The sequence below is a fragment of the Ailuropoda melanoleuca genome, chromosome 8, assembly GCF_002007445.2.
Source record: "Ailuropoda melanoleuca isolate Jingjing chromosome 8, ASM200744v2, whole genome shotgun sequence".
Classification (NCBI taxonomy): domain Eukaryota; kingdom Metazoa; phylum Chordata; class Mammalia; order Carnivora; family Ursidae; genus Ailuropoda; species Ailuropoda melanoleuca.
Window position 1 is genome coordinate 28787841 of NC_048225.1, and position 16751 is coordinate 28804591.

The 16751-nt window shown below is 42.7% G+C and overlaps 1 protein-coding gene across 2 annotated transcripts in view; it reads left to right on the forward strand.

Moving 5' to 3' along the window:
- Positions 1 to 13910, forward strand: part of ACAD8 (acyl-CoA dehydrogenase family member 8) — an 18111-nt gene extending 4201 nt beyond the window's left edge. For both annotated transcript variants that reach the window (XM_034666110.1, XM_002916882.4), the window contains exons 2-11: positions 1295 to 1395; positions 1829 to 1998; positions 2800 to 2909; positions 3330 to 3406; positions 3808 to 3945; positions 6079 to 6214; positions 6310 to 6407; positions 6768 to 6920; positions 7573 to 7675; positions 12845 to 13910. In XM_034666110.1, coding sequence (XP_034522001.1) covers positions 1363 to 1395; positions 1829 to 1998; positions 2800 to 2909; positions 3330 to 3406; positions 3808 to 3945; positions 6079 to 6214; positions 6310 to 6407; positions 6768 to 6920; positions 7573 to 7675; positions 12845 to 12897 — 1071 coding nt within the window. In that variant the 5' untranslated portion in view covers positions 1295 to 1362 and the 3' untranslated portion in view covers positions 12898 to 13910. The remainder of the gene's footprint in view (positions 1 to 1294; positions 1396 to 1828; positions 1999 to 2799; positions 2910 to 3329; positions 3407 to 3807; positions 3946 to 6078; positions 6215 to 6309; positions 6408 to 6767; positions 6921 to 7572; positions 7676 to 12844) is intronic.
- The last annotated feature ends 2841 nt before the right edge of the window (positions 13911 to 16751 follow it).

The following is a 16751-nucleotide window of genomic DNA, read 5'->3' on the forward strand; positions in this document are numbered from 1 at the left end:
CTATCCAGCTCAACTCAGGGGACCGGCTGAAAAAGGTGTCCCCTACTCCTCCGCCATCTTAACCTCCCTGAGGAAAAATATTTTACATCTTACTTAACTAGCTTGTTGACTTGGATGTCTGCTTTCTAATTCAGTTGCATCTTACTCTGTGCAGTTTTTGAAAAAAAAATCTGTAAAAAATGGTGTTCATGTCATTTGGGAAGTGGCTATTTAAAGAAAATGCATGAAGTAATGATATTGTAAATTAATAGTTATGTTTATGTTGGTAAAGTTCTCTTTCTCCTGAAGAATATCACCTCTGATTAAGTACTACTATGGTGTAGTCTTTTATTAGATGTTTAAGGTTCTAGAGAAACTTCTCCTGATAAGGCCATACTACCACCCTGTTGATGTCAGTCAATTAATTGTCCTTAGCTTTTAAGTATCTTAAACCCCAAAGTGACGGAATTACCCAAAGTCACATCACTGATAGTTTATGATAGAAAATGTTCTGAGAATTCTGAGTCCATTGGGTAAAAACAGATATAGTAAGACCTTAACCATGTCTTCAACACTGGAAGACTTTTTTCATCATCAGTGTTATCAGTGAATGTCTGAGATTTGCCAAATATACAGCCTTATTAGAGGATCTTTTCCTTAATTTGAAAGGTAAACCAAAGTATACATATCTTCCTTTTCCAAGTGATCTTTTAAAACGAATATGTTGAAACAGACAGACAGCTATAGAGATTCATAGATAGGACAGATTTTCCCAGGATACCAATACAGAAAAGGTAGGACATCCTAAAGGGAAAAAAATGTTTACTATTTTTTTACTAATGTCAGTGTGTGTTTACTATTTTTTAATGTGGATTTATGAAGAGGAAGAGATAAATAACAGTACTGAAAGAATAAGAGCTTGGGGTGCCTGGGTGGCACAGCGGTTAAGCGTCTGCCTTCGACTCAGGGCGTGATCCCGGTGTTATGGGATCGAGCCCCACATCAGGCTCCTCTGCTAGGAGCCTGCTTCTTCCTCTCNAAAAAAAAAAAAAAATTTAAAAAAAAAAAAAAAAAAAAAAAAGAAGAAAGAATAAGAGCCAGCCAAACCACTGGAGAGGAAAGAAGAAGGGAAAAGGAGATGATGTATCAGAGAAATCATTAATGGTGGACAAGGCCATTCTATGGATGTTGACGTTTGTACTGTATAAGAGAAATGCTGCAGCATGTCCCTGCCTCAACTTCACGTTTCTTGATCTTGGCACTACTCTTCCCTGACCCCTGTCCTGGAACTGAATATATGCAATCTTATCCACAGCTTCCTTGGGACTGAATGAAGAGCAGAAAGAATTTCAGAAAGTGGCCTTTGACTTTGCCACCCGGGAGATGGCTCCAAATATGGCAGAGTGGGACCAGAAGGTGGGAATTTTCCTTGTGGCTAGACATTCCAGCAGATGCCTCCTATGGTGACCCTGTCTTCATCCCCTTGTAGTCCTAACTCCCGTGTTTATTCTCCTCGCACAACTCTTACTGCAAATGAGAGTACTGGTAATGTTGTGATTCCTTCCCTCATCTTGTAAAGACTAGTTTTGTTTTTGTTTTGTTTTTAATTGTACAAAGATTTGGACACTCTTAAAACCAAGGCAATTCTATTGATGATTAAAAGGAACTTTAATGCTAGAAAATCGTGCTTATAGAATGCATTTTAACTGCTCCTAGAGATAACAAATAGCGTATTAAGATAATATATACACTCTCCCAAATGCAAACATCTTATTGCCTCATTGTGCCCTTTAAAGAAACATCCATCTGTGAATCCCTTACTGATGACCCTGTTCTCTTTTGTACATAGGAGTTGTTCCCAGTGGACGCAATGCGCAAAGCTGCTCAGCTCGGCTTTGGGGGAGTGTACATACGAACAGATGTGGGTGGGTCTGGACTGTCACGGCTCGATACATCTGTCATCTTTGAGGCCCTGTCTACAGGCTGCACCAGCACCACAGCCTATATTAGCATCCACAAGTGAGTGCCAAAGCTTGGTGAGCACAGTGAAGTATTCGCTGGGTTGACTGGGAAATTTCAGATAAATAGGGAAAAGTTCATCTTTTCAAGTTGATTGCCATTGAGGAACCAGACTATAAAAGTTCACTCTACTGTCAAAAAAAAAAGGGGTAGGGCACTTGGGTTGCTTGGCTCAGTCGGTTAAGTGTCTGACTCTTGATTTCAACTCAGGTTGTGATCTCAGGGTTGTGGGATTGAGCCCCATGTCGGGCTCCCCACCCGCCTTACTCGCAAGCACGTGCGCTCACTCTTTCAAAAAAAGAAAAAAAGTTCATTCTAGGTCTGCTGCTGCCTCTTGGACTTGAGTCTGTCATTTTGTATGTGGCTTAGAGAATGAGGTCTGTCCTCCTTCTCCCAAATCCTAGATTGATCTGGAAGCAAACAGACTTCTCCAGGATAGTGGTCAGGGCCCAATTCCTGTCTTCCTCAACTCAAAGATGAAGCCCCCAGGAATTTGTCAAAGTACATATAACTCTTTGATTTTTAGGGAACCCATTTAACCTAGAAGTAGCATGAACATCCAAGTGAGAAATACTTTGGCCCTGGTTATCTCTGGGTGGTATGTGTTCCACAAATATGTTTTAACCCAGGCCTTCTCTTTAAAGTTGAATCTTCTCAGTGGCGACTTTTCTGTTCCTATTCTCTCTTCCTCTTCACTGTGCTTTGCTGTTTGTGTTTTCCTTCCCCATCCCTTCCCCCCTCAGATTTCCTTTTCTCCATATTAACTCTATCATTGTCTTTTCTTCTTGGTGTACTGGTCAGCATGTGCGTCTGGATCATTGATACCTTTGGAAATGAGGAACAGAGGCATAAATTTTGCCCACCGCTCTGTACCATGGAGAAGTTTGCTTCCTACTGCCTCACTGAACCAGGTGGGTCTGCCACTGACAGCGAGACGTAGCAGGGGATGCTGCTCAGGCGAAGTCATTCGGCACTGTCTCGTGCTATTGACACATATAATACTTGTTTACCATGAAGTTGGGTCATGGAGTAACACATTCCCGTGGCCTGATGTCACAAGCCTAAGAGGGCTCTAGGGCAGAGTGTCTCCAGGCTGCAGATTGGCGCCTCCTTGTATTCAGTGTGCTGGGAGGTGGAAAATGGTCTAATTGTTGTCCACAGTTTTCAGCAAATAGACAGAGTTCCTCTGGCTGTCTGTGTTTTAAAGTATGAAATGCTGAGCTGTTGGTTATAAGGGAAGATTTCCTTGGAAGTGGAACCGTGGTGGGGCCCCCTTACCTTCACTGACTTTCTCTCCCACCCTCTCTGCTTCCTTTTGATCTCTGACTTAGGAAGTGGCAGTGATGCTGCCTCCCTTTTGACCTCAGCAAAACGACAAGGAGATCATTACATCCTCAATGGCTCCAAGGTACCAGCATGCCCACCTTACTGCATACCTTGGAGATTGTTCCCATCTTCCTGCTGACATCGCCTGGATCCTTGCTATCTGCGAGTTAATATTTCCTAGGAGTTTTACACGTTGGGTAGAGAACCTCTGATCTATTTCCCTTTATTTACCTTCACTTTCTCGCTCTTCTGATCTGATTCCAAATAATCTTGCTCATTTTTGTCTGTCCTTTTTATGGTCTCATCAGCTAGATCCCTGACCCCCCAGTCAGCACAGGTTCTTTTTACCCCTCCTTCATTTCTCTGTGCCATCATGCCTCTTAGGAGTCCTACTATCGGAAGGACTCTGATTGTCTTCCCAGGTGTTAGGCTCCAGGGACGGATGTGTTTCCTGATCCCTGTACACCCCCTCTCCAACCCCAGGCCTTCGTCAGTGGTGGAGGTGAATCAGACATCTATGTGGTCATGTGCCGAACAGGAGAACCAGGCCCCAAAGGCATCTCGTGTATAATTGTGGAGAAGGGGACCCCTGGCCTCAGCTTTGGCAAGAAGGAAAAAAAGGTGAGTGGCTACTGGACACGAAACAATTCAAGTTCAAACAATTCAAGAGTCTGCCACCTGCCAGAACAACCTCTGTTCTATTTCAGGGAATAGGTTACCTACTTGCTAACTTGACTTGGATGCAGTTGCTTCTATTAGGATTTCAACAGGAACATATGGAATAGAATAGGGCACGGCTGAAAGAATACCATACCACTGGCAAAATGGGAGAGTGCGCCAGTAAGTTTCATGAGCTGCCTTTTTAGTGTGAGGGATTTCTCTGACATCTGTCCTGCCTCCACTTGTGGCCTGTGTTTCTTATCCAGCTTCTTATTCTGGCACATTCTTTTATCCCAGGAAGAAACATTTACAGATCTGGTGGTGACTACAAGTCTCAGGGATGAAAAGCATATGGGTCACTTTTCTTCTTTAAATAAAAATAAAATAAAACAAAAGTCATTGGAGATGATCGTGAGTGTTTCAGTAAAGAGGGAGAGTGTTTCTGTAGGTGCTTTGAAAAGACATTCCTAGGATATAGCAATCCCATGGCCAGACCATGAATAGTACAAGTGTGATTCCATAGCTGTAGCTGGTGGTAAGTTGAGACCCATTCAGATTTGTTAGGCTGGGGGACCAGAATAGTCATCTCCCTCTGATACGTACTGTTATACTTAGGATTTGGGGGAAGAAGTCAGGTAATGAAGTGACCCCTAACTATACTCCTTTCATAGCTCCTAGGGTTTCCATATTTCCCCTCATGAGCTTTCCTGATATTTTGTAAACTGCCAAAGAGTTGGAGTTTTTAGTGCCCCTTTTCATTTATAGTATAGTAGGTTTTTACTAGATTCCTACTATGTGCAAAGCGTGATGCTGGCTCCTGGGGTGAAGGAGGATACAAAAGTCACTCCTAGCCTTATTTGAAATTAGAAGACATACGTTGTCTTATCTGCATGAGGTATATAAGCTGTAATTGTGGTATTTAAGTTGTATATTTGATATATAAGATATATAGTTGTAGAATATCTTAATTCTAGGAATGTCTGCTTTGGGCCATACAACATGGACTTACATAGTCTGACACATAATTTTACAGGATCAAGTTATACTGATTTAGGCTGTTTGTGCTTATAAGGCAGTGATGATTGTTTCAACACACATAGGTAGTATCCACCTCAGTATTTGTGATGTCTGTTGACAGAACACCAAAGCTGTCCAGTTTCGTGCCTAGAGAAAAATCACAGATAAGTTCCAGAAACAAAAAGTGTATCTTTTCTTCCTCTTGTTTTTCTGTTTTCTCTCACCTTTTTTGTTTGTTTTCTCTCACCTTTAAGTGTATACATTTATCTTTCTTTTTTAATTTCTTTCCTTTTTTTAGTTTCGCCTTATTTATTTTTTATTTTTATTTTTTTTATTATTATTTTTTAAAGATTTTATTTATTTATTTGGCAGAGATAGAGACAGCCAGCGAGAGAGGGAACCCAAGCAGGGGGAGTGGGAGAGGAAGAAGCAGGCTCATAGAGGAGGAGCCTGACATGGGGCTCGATCCCATAACGCCGGGATCACACCCTGAGCCGAAGGCAGACGCTTAAACCGCTGTGCCACCCAGGCGCCCCTCGCCTTATTTATTTTTTAATGTAAGGCAAATTTGGAAGGACATCTCTGTATTCATTCAACAGTTCGTGAGTACCCACTGTGTGCCAAGCATTTGTAAACAGTAGGGGTAGAGCAGTGAACAAAGACAAAGCTCTGCCCTCATAGGATTTACCTGTCAGCAAAAGCAGGGACGGGCAACAGACATGTAAGTAAGCAAGGTACCATCTGGTATTGCTCTGTGCTACAAAAGAGATAAAACATGTTGATAGGATACCGAGGAGAGCTTGAAAGTTTCTGTAATAGGGCTGGACTCTCAGAGGTCATGACTTTTGAGATGAGATCCAAAGTATTAGAAGAAGCAACATAAGAATTCTGGGCAGAGACAACAGTAGATGGCCTATTGGGGGAACCAAAAAAAAAGTTCATTATGGCCCTAAGGTAGTGAGCAAAGAAGAGAACAGTGTGGGAAGAGAGCAGGCAGGAGCTCATAGGCTGAAGTGAAGAGTCAGTGCCCTGAATGCCACCCTGTTGGGCAGCCATACAGTGCCTGATTTTTGCCAGGTGGGGTGGAATTCACAGCCAACCCGTGCCATGATTTTTGAAGATTGTACAGTGCCCGTGGCCAACAGAATTGGAAACGAGGGACAGGGCTTCATCATTGCCATGAAAGGACTGAATGGAGGGAGGATCAATGTTGGTGAGCAGACAACAGGGTGGGACAGGGAGGTAGCCTGGCAGGGGCAAGCAGCACTGTTCTGGCTCAGTTGAAATGTTGGCACTCTTCCTTTCCAGCTTCCTGCTCCCTAGGAGCTGCTCATGCTTCAGTTGTCCTCACCCGAGACTACCTCAGTGTTCGGAAGCAGTTCGGAGAGTCTCTGGCCAGTAACCAGGTAATCTCCCAGAGGCAGGCCCTGCATTTGCTTTCCACTCTGCATGAGACCTGCTCTGTGGCCCACATTCTCTCGGAGGGTGAGGTTGAGTTTTCACTGGAGTTCTGCCCCCATCTTAGAACATGTGTTCTAATTTTATCCGTAATCTTTTTCAGGAGGTGGTACGGAAGCACAGGGCAAACAAAGTAGGCTTAGAACTCACGAGGCAGTACCTTTTCTCTGTAGAACACGCAGGGACTTTGAAGCTTGGGGTCAGTTAGAAAAGGGACCTCACGAGAGATGTCCTATAGAGGGCCCCAGATCAGGTGCTGGTCTAAGCCTGTGGATCCTGTCTGGTTCTCTTCTCCCCTGGCGCTGCAGTACCTGCAATTCAAACTGGCTGATATGGCGACGAGGCTGGTGGCCTCACGGCTGATGATCCGCAACGCAGCAGTGGCTCTGCAGGAGGAGCGGGAAGATGCAGTGGTCCTGTGCTCCATGGCCAAGCTCTTCGCTACAGATGAATGCTTTGCTGTGCGTGATGATGCCTTCTGGCTGTCTTGGGTGGACAAAGAGCAGCTGCTAGGTCCAGGGCTGTTGAGAGCCATTAGTCAACTCCTGGGATGCTGCCGAGATCACCTTGGGGCTTAAGGATATAAATGAACTCATGAGAGGCCTGCTTGGGAGCTCCCGGAGCTGACTTTTTACCTGCTCCGTCCCATTACACACTCAAATCTGTTACTATCATTTGACTGTGTTCTAGATGAGACACTACCTTTGGAAGAAGGTTCAGGGCAGCCCCATGCCTGTTGCTCAAATTCAGCACTATGCTATGTTTAAAATGTCAAGCGCAGAACTATTCCCACATGAGGCTGCATTGCCACTAGATGGCACCGTAGTCCCAGCCAAAGTGCTTGTCGGCCCGCTTGTCCCCTGCAGGTAATAAAGAAAGAACGGCACAGCTCTCTGAGTTGCCCACCTGGTGGGAACTGACAAATTTAGTAGCTAAACTTCCCTTGTCTAACCACACAGTATAATAAGGAGCCCCTCTTTGGGCTGGGCTGGTTATCTGTAGGTTGTTCTTCCTCGTATTAGTTTACAGCAGGCTGCCAGATTGGGGGCTGGGGTAGAAAGAGAGGCCATGTGTTCTCCCAATCAAAGATGTCTCATCCCTGTCTCCCCGAAGATCTGCAACCAGGCTTTACAGATGCATGGAGGCTATGGCTACCTGAAGGACTACGCTGTTCAGCAGTACGTGCGGGACTCCAGAGTCCATCAAATCCTAGAAGGTAAAAGTTGCCAGAGCTGTTCTCCAGAATGCTTCTAGGATCGCCACTTTCTTCAGCCTGTCTGTCCCCACGCTCACTGGTTCTGAGGGTTCCATCAGGCCCTGTCTGTCTTTTGCCTTCCTCCTTCCTCTTTCTCCTGACCCTGCTCTGGAAGTGTTTGTGGGTGTCATACAGAGCACTAGCTTGGGAGTCACCATGGGTAAGCTATCAAGTCACTCCATTTCTGCTCTTTTTCTTTGCAAATTTTAGAGAACACTCAAACTCAGATAACATATGGGAAAGCATTTTGAAAACTTCAACAGTAACTAGACTTTTATGAAGTGCTTGGTCCTCAGGGATCCCAAAACTTCTGTACAGGGCAAATGTGAGCTAATTTGATCACAGGCAACTTCTATAAATTGATGATATCTCTATCAATATTGCCAATGGATTTTTCAGTATAAACTAAATCATGTGGGTATTTTTCCTGGCAATCACAGACTGGATTGGGCTGGAAAATGGGTAAGTTGCTGGAGGCCGGCTCAGAGCATGGCATTTTCCATGCTCCACACCAGTGCAGAGGTCTGGAAATTACATGACTCTTTGTCTTAATTGGCGTAGGCAGCCAGGGGTGGTTACGTTGTAGGAGAGCCAGACCAGGCAAAAGCTTGTTTAAGTGACTTTCAGTGGTATAATGTGGGGCTGCTTCCAGGGAGGCATAGGAGAGACCCATGGGCATTGGTCTCTGTCATTTTCAAAGCATTCTTGAACCTGAGGAGGTGCCAGAATCACCCAGAGGGCTTGTGAACACAGATTGCTAGGCTCCACCCCCAGAGGTTCTGACTCAGGGGTCTTAGGTAGGCCTGAGAATTTTGCATCTCCAACAAGTTTTCAAGTGAGGCTGCTGCTGTGTGTCTGGGAACCACACTCTGAAACCCACTGCTCTGGTGTTAGTTCAAATCACAGACTTCTAAAAGTTAGAGTCGGCTTTCTTCTGCAGACCTCATACCTGAAATATGTCAATGAGCTCGGTCACTGGTGCTTAAGTTCCCCATAGGCTTTTTCCTCTGATGACTCCTGCATAAGTTATTTCCATACCCAGCATTTATGAATGACAAGTTTAGTAGGTAAACTTTGTTGTCTAACAAGATGAGATTTCACCTTTATTCTGACTCTGTCTTTTAACCTTGTAAGAAGAAATGGGAAAAGCCAGGTACTTTTTTTTGAGGCCATGCCATCATCCACTTACAGATAATTTGGCTTATTGGTCTTACTTTGGTATCGCTTTCTTTCATCGTGGACTTTGTTATAGGATAAATCTGCAATTTTAGGTTTGATTTTATTTGAGATGTGTGATTGCCCATTCCTCATGGAGGTTCATATTTCTCTTTGCATTAAAAGCTGCTATAAAAATGAAGCAAGAAATTGATCCCTCCTTTTAGGGAAAATTTTTTTGTCTGTTCTTTTAAAATTCACTTTTCTGATTGGCATATTTATTGTTGAAAGCTTATAAAATATAGGAAAAGTTAAAAAAAAACCATTCATGTTTCCACATTCAGAACTAATATTCTGGATTCCTTTTATATGTAAGTCTAAAAAATCTCCTCTGGGGCTTTTTCTGTGCTTTTGTAGGTACATTTTTTTTTATGTGAAATATAGTTGCCATATAATGTTATATTAATTTCAGGTGGGCAACACAGTAGTTCAACAGTTGAAATAGTTTGAAAAGGAAAGATATTAACTCTTCTTTGAAAGTTTGGTAGAATTCCCCTCTGTGGCTGTCCAGTCCTGGACTTTTCATGGTTGGGAGTTTTTTGATTGATAATTCAGTTTTGTTACTCATGATCAGTCTATTCAGATTTTCTATTTCTGATTCAGTCTAGGAAAATTGTATGTTTCTAGGGATTTATCTGTTTCTTTCTTCTAGGTTGTCCAGTTTGTTGGCATATCATTTTTCATGGTGGCCTCTTGTAATCCTTTATGTCTCTGTAGTGTTGGTTGTAACTTCTCTTTCATTTCTGATTTTATTCACTCGACTTCTCCCTTTTTTTTTTCTTAATAAGTCTGGCTAAAGATTATCAATTTTGTGTATCTTTCCAAAGAACCAGCTCTTGGTTTCACTGATCTTTTCTATAGTTTTTTTAGTCTCTGTTTCATGTATTTCACCCTGAACTTTATTTTTCCTTCCTTCTACTGACTTTGGGTTTGTTCATTCTTTTTTTCTAATTCCTTTAGGTGTGTAGTTAGATTGTACATTTGAGATTTTTCTTTTTTCTTGTTTTTTTCTTTTTTAAGTAGGCTCCACCCCAACATGGGGCCTGAACTCACAACCCTAACTCTACCGACTGTGCCACTCAGGTGCCCCAATTTTTCTTGTTTCTTGAAGAAGGCCTGTATCACTATAAACTTGCCTATTAGACTGCTTTTGCCGTGTCCCAAAGATTTTGGAATTTGTCTTTCCATTTTCATTTGTCTCACGGTATTTTTTTAATTTCCTGTTTGATTTCTTTGTTGACCCATTTGTTGTTTAATATCACGTTGTTTAGACTCCATGTGTTTTTTTACCATTTTTTTCTTGTAATTGATTTCAAGTTTTATACCATTGTGGCTGAAAAAAATGCTTAATATGAGTTCAGTCGTCTTAAATGTATTGAGAGTCATTTTGTGGCCTCCTCGCATGTGACCTATCTTAGAGAATGTGCACTTCCAAGTGTACCTGAACAGAACGTGTATTCTGACATTTTTGGATATGTTCTGTATATATCTGTGAAGTCCTAAAGTCCTGTCTGTTCTAACATGCCATTCAAAGCCACTATTTGCTTATTGATTTTATGTCTGGATGATCTGTCCATTGATGTAAGTGGGGTGTTAAAGTCTCCTACTATTATTGTATTACTCTTAATTTCTCTCTTTATGTCTGTTAGTATTTGCTTTATATATTTGCTTTATTTATTTAAGAGAGAGAGCACACAAGTAGGGGAAAGGAGCAGAAGGAGAGGGACAAGCAGACTCTGTGCTGAGCACGGAGCCCAGCGTGGGGCTCGATCCCACGACCCTGAGATCATGACCTGAGTCAAAATCAAGAGTTGGACGCTTAACTAACTGAGTCACCCAGGCGCCCCTGTCTGGAAAACTCTTTATCTCTCCTTGCCAGGTAGACTATCTTGGTTGGTTTCTTTCAGCACTTTGAATATATCATACCACTTTGTTCTGGCTACAAAGTTCCTGCCAAAAAAATCAGCTCGTAGCCTTATGGGTGTTTTCCCTTGTACAACTATTTGCTTTTCTCTGGCTGCTTTTAAGACTTCTCTTTATATGTAATTTTTACCATTTTATTTATTATGTATATGTATATTATGACTTGCTATGGATCTCCTTGATTTATCTTATTTGGGGCTTCTAGAAACCAGATGTCTGTTTTCTTCCCCAGAGTAGGGAAGTTTTCAGCCATTATTTCTTTAAATAAGTTTTCTGCCTCTTTCTCTCTTCTCCTTCTGGGACCCCAGTAGTGCAAATGTTAGTATGCTTGATGTTGTCCCAGAAGTCCCTTAACCTATCCTTTTTTAAAATTCTTTTTTCTTTTTGCTGCTCACCTTGGGTGCTTTATACCACCCTGTCTTCCAGATTGCTGATCCATTCTGCATCCTGTAATCTGCTGTTGATTCCCCTTAGTGTATTTTTCATTTTAGTTACTATATTCTTCAAATGTTTTTTGTTTTATGTTTTCTGTCTCTTCGCTGAAATTTTCACTAAGTTCATCCAGTCTTCTCTCAAGGCCCCTGAGCATCTTTATGACCATTATTTTGAAACTTTATCAAGTAGATTCCTTATCTCTGTTTTGTTTGGTTCTTTTTTTGAGGTGTTGTCTTGTTCTGTCACTTGGAACATATTCTTGTCTCGTCATTTTTGTTTTTGTGTATCAGGTAAGTGAGATTCTCCTGGTCCTGAAGGGAATGTCCTGTATTGAAGGCATCCTGGGGGCTCAGTAGCGCAATCCCTCCTGGTCACTAGATCCAGGCACTCCCACGGTGTCCCCTGTGTGGTCTGCATGTGTTGTGCTGCTGTGTCTGGGCTGTAACTACTGTGGGCATGCTGGTGGCTGGCTGCAGGGCCCACCTGTGAGTCTTCTGGGTGTGTTAGTGGGTGGCAGGGACTTTGGGTGGGGGCGGGCACCTATCCCCACAGAGGCTGCCTGCCAGGTGTGGTGGTTAGTACCTGCTTGGAAGGACATCCGCTGGGTTGAGTGTGTTGAGCCAGGCGGGTGTGCAAGAGAATGCCAGGGTGGGGCAGACAGTGCTAGCAAGGTAGGGTGGGTGTCAGATCTTGCTCCCAAAACATCTGGCTAACTAAACTGTAGGAGTTACAAGAAAAATGGCATTTGCTAACACTTCCATTCCCAGACAAAGTTCCTACAGATCTCTGCCCCTCTGGCACACACCTAGAAATTATTTATTAAACCTCCCTCATGTATGACCCAGGAGGTTTTCAAACTGCTGCCTCTGTGCTGGGCTCCGAGAGACTGATACTGTGTGTGGGCCCTTTAAGACTAGGGCCTCAGTTTCCTGTAGCTCCCTGGCTCTCCTAGAGTTAAGCTCCACTGATTTTCAAAGCCAGACAATATGGGGCCTCATCTTCCCAGTGAAGATCTCCAGGGCAGGGGCTGTCTGCTGTGGGACTTGAACTTCTCGCTCCTCAGGAAGGACCTCCACACCTGTGATATCCTCCTACTTGTGGGTCACTGTGCCGTGGGTTTGGTTCCCAACGGTCTCTGCCCCTCCTGCCTTTCTCAGTGTGACTTTTTCTGTATATCTTTAGCTGTGGAATAGCTGTTCTGCTAGAGTTTAGGTTCTCCGAGTGAGTTGTACCGTACATAGTTGCAGCCTTAATGTGTCCATGGGAGGAGCTCAGTGTGTCCATGGGAGGAGGTGGGTTCAGCATCTTCCTGCGCAGCCATCTTCCCCTCTCCCAGGAGAGGTGTTTGTAAAGAGTAAATTTATTCCTTATTTCCTGACATTTTTCTGTACTATGGGGAGGAGTCTGTGATAATCCCATCCCACTCAGAGTTAAAGCAACAGTTGTGGTTTATATCTACTACTAACCCGAATGAGGCTTGGAGCCCCATGGTTAAAGCTTTACCAAGCTCTCAGATTTTGCTGCGACTAAATCCTTCATCCTTCCTCCCCCTTGCAGGTAGCAATGAAGTGATGAGAATGCTGATCTCTCGAAGCCTGTTTCAGAAGTAGCACCCAGACTTGATGTTCGGGCGTGATGGTCAACGTGTAACTCCAATCAGAGGTTTCATGTGGACTGTTGTGTTGCAGATGAGTCATAAATTACATTGAAGGGCTGAGCTCTTCCAGGTGGGCCCAAAGTGTTGGGAGCAGCATCAGCTATGAGACTGGGACAGAGTCCTCAGCAGAACTGGAGGAGCTGCCCTGGTTGAGAATGTCACAAGAAGACACACTACCTTGTTTTCCTAATGCAAAAAGGTGACCAGCGAAGACAACACCAAGTCAGAGTCCTTTCTTGGACCCACATCTTGATTTGTCTGCATTTTGATGGTTCACTGAATCCCTCTCCGAGGGATCTGAATACTTCCGTTGAGGGTTTTTCCTGATGATAAAGCAAAGGTGTGGGAAAGGAGAAATGGAGAAAAAATGTCCTCCTATCTTTTCTTGTGATCTGCTAAAGATGCAGAAGGTTTCTGTGCGTTGCATTTCCTTTGTAGTACTCCTGTGAATGTAAATCATGATAGAATGAGCATTTGGGAAACCTTACTTCTCGGTGTGATTTAGGGTATCTCTGCACTTGTTCACTTTCCGAATATCAAGGGCTGAAGTTATTTGGAACTCTGAATATTTGTTGTTTTCTTTTTTACAAGTGTGTGGTCTAACAATGTTATTCAAGTTTCTGTAACCCTTCCTGATAAGTACTTTGAGCATATTTTCTTTCTATCCGAGTGCAAGGAAATGATAAGCGTATAGAAGAGAATGATCTGGCAAAAGTGATAAAGTAGGAAGGGATTCAGAAAGAAGGTAAAGTTAAAATTAAACTTTTATGAAAACGTATAATATGTAAAGAGAACCAAGAAAGTCAGACAGGAAAGGAACCTTTCCTATCAGACAGGAAGGAACCAGGAGCAGAAAAAGTGCAGAATTTGTGTGGGATCTGTTTGCAACTTTGTTTTGTTGTGCTTTGGGCTTGACATGGGATGGAAAGAAGATGTAAATTGAATCTGGATGGAGAGTTATGAAAATCAAAGTGTGGGTTTTATTTCATAAATAGTGGAGAAGCTGAGAAGGTTTTTATGAAGATATGATGAGATAATTTGTTGATAAGAACATTCTGGAATGCATATGCAGGATGAATATGAGTGAGGAAAGACAAAGATAATGCATGTCCAGTCTGTAGGTTCTGGAAGTAATCAAGGTCTGAGGCAATTCGAGCCTGAACTTGGAAGGTGAAGGAAGGAGGAAATGTGAGCAGATACAGACCCATGCTTAGAATGTTTGCTGTGGAGCATCGAACATGAAGGTCTCCCTAGTAATGGGGCTGCTTTCTGGCATCCACTTCTGAGGGTCCTGTACAGATTTGAAGCAAAAATAGGTGTCATATTAATGTCTTACTATTTGTGTCCCTCATAAGAAACTGATGAAATGCTAGTCATTACAAATGCAGTTCACACTGTCAACCTCCGTTACTATTCAGAGTTCAGTTTCCCAGCAGCCTAGCAAGGGATATGACCCCTATGGACAGAACGTAGGGACATTCAAGCTAACCTCTATCACTGTTTATTTGGCTGTCCCATAAATGAAGCCAAAAGGAGCAGAACAGATACGTCTTAAGGAAAACCTCTGTGCCAAGTGTTATGTTAGGTGTAAGATATATACAGATAAGCAAGCACAACTTAACTTCAATGGATGGGCCTGGAAGTCTAGTAACTAGGAAACACAATTTCGGTATGTGGTAGCAAGAACAAACATGTTTACAAAGTGCGCTGGGGCACAAGTAGTCTTGTGATCCTAAAGTAATGGCCTCAGTGAAAATTGGATTTCCAAGTTGTCTTCATAATCTCTTAAAACTATCTCCCCTTATAATACTTTTAAAGTTGAGGGGGAAATCTAATTGCTCTGATTATATGTCCATTTAAACAGAAGAATGTTTAGGTCACCCATTAAAATTGTCATCCTTTGTAGATTCAGTAAATTAGAAATGTCTTATTTACTATTTGCTTTAGTGATTATCTGGTTATACTTTTTTTTTTTTAAGATTTTATTTATTTATTTAACAGAGAGAGAGACAGCCAGCGAAAGAGGGAATGTAAGCAGGGAGAGTGGGAGAGGAAGAAGCAGGCTTCCAGCAGAGGAGCCTGATGTGGGACTCTATCCCAGAGCACTGGGATCACGCCCTGAGCCGAAGGCAGACACTTAACGACTGCGCTACCCAGGCACCCCGAGGTTATACTTTTTTTTAAAAAACACTAGGACTTCTCCAAAGTACTTTCCTTCAGATTATCTCCTATATCTCAAAATTTTCAGGAGTTCCTTGCATGAATAGGTACTTGAGATAGTTGGGTTAAATTGATCTGAACGGAATTGAGTAACAACCCTGATGAAAACAGCAACTACCAATGTTTCTGTTCAGTTAAGAGACTGGACTATGGATTCAGGCTCCCATATCTGGATTTGATTGCTAGCTTTGTTCATTAACCATGTCACTTTAAGAAAAAACACCTAAACTCTCTGTGCCTGTTTCCTTATGTGTAAATTGGAGGTAATAAGGGTCCCTGCCTCATAGGATAGTTGGTGAATCATGTGAAAGAATCCATATACCCGGCTTTGAACAGAGTGCATTAAGCACTCTCAAACATTAGTCACTATTATCAATCTCATTTTATAGTTGAACATAGTGAACTGTAAAGAGATTAAGTGGCTTGCTCAAACTGACACAGGCACATGGTGAAGTGTTAAGACACATCTTTGGCAAGAACCTTTAAAAAGTTAGAATCATGACTAGTCATTTAGTGCTGAATACCAAATATTTCTGGTCTGCCTCTCTTCCAGGTAGGTAAGTGGCAGGATTGCATTTTCCTTTTGCCAACTTTACAGAAACGTATATGTACATAAACAGATTTCTAAGGTTTCTCCCAGGATCTTAGAAGGGACCCAGAGCTTAACCTTCCTTAGTTTCACAGTAAATTTCCTATTGTCTGCCCTCTGCTTTATCTGAACGTCTCCATATATATTCTTCTACCCAAAATTTGTTTCCTGTTTGCACTCAGGCTGTCATCCTTTAGGAATTATGATCACCCAAACACCATATGAATGAATGCTCTCCTTTTGAGTATGGACGGGTGAGGAGTGCCTGCCACAGCATCATGACAAACACTGGAACAGCATGGGTCCCTGCGTCCACACTCCAGCAATTCCCAATTAGTGACTCCCTTGGGAAGGACGAGAGGAGGATCTGAAGAAGCCAGAGTTAAGTGGGAGCCCAATGGACAAGTTTTTCCAACTGAAATCCAATCTCATGCTTGGTGGCCTGTGGCAAATACTGCCTGAGATGGGAAAAAATGAGCCAGGATAGACAGAACATTCTTTTCATTGCTTAAAAGGGAGCAAAATCTACCACCACAAGCAGGACCCCAAAAGCTTTTCCCTCCTGCTCCAGGAGGACTCAGATTTCTCTCTGTTACTGTAACTGAGGGTAGTGGTAAATGTGCACCCACGTCTTTTTACTTTTTCTTCTTGGCTACTTGTCTTTTCACCCAGTTTGTTGATCCAATGCCCAGAACATTCTGGGTTAGGCAAGAAGACTAGAATATTCTCTTCCTATCACCACAAACAGAAAGGAATCTTAGCTCTGTCTGGTCAGGTATTCTTAATCCCCACAGAACAGAATGCGGGATTGTCAATTCTCTTCACACCAACAGAGGAGGAAGAATATTCCGAGCCATCATGCTCTGGACAAGTGGGGCCTGTGATTTATTTCTAGTGCAGTTTCACTCAGTGTTGGTTTGGTTCTCTCCCCTCCCCAACTTTAATATGGGCATTACAGTTTCCTCAAGAGCTATATAAACAATACTCTAAGATAGTTC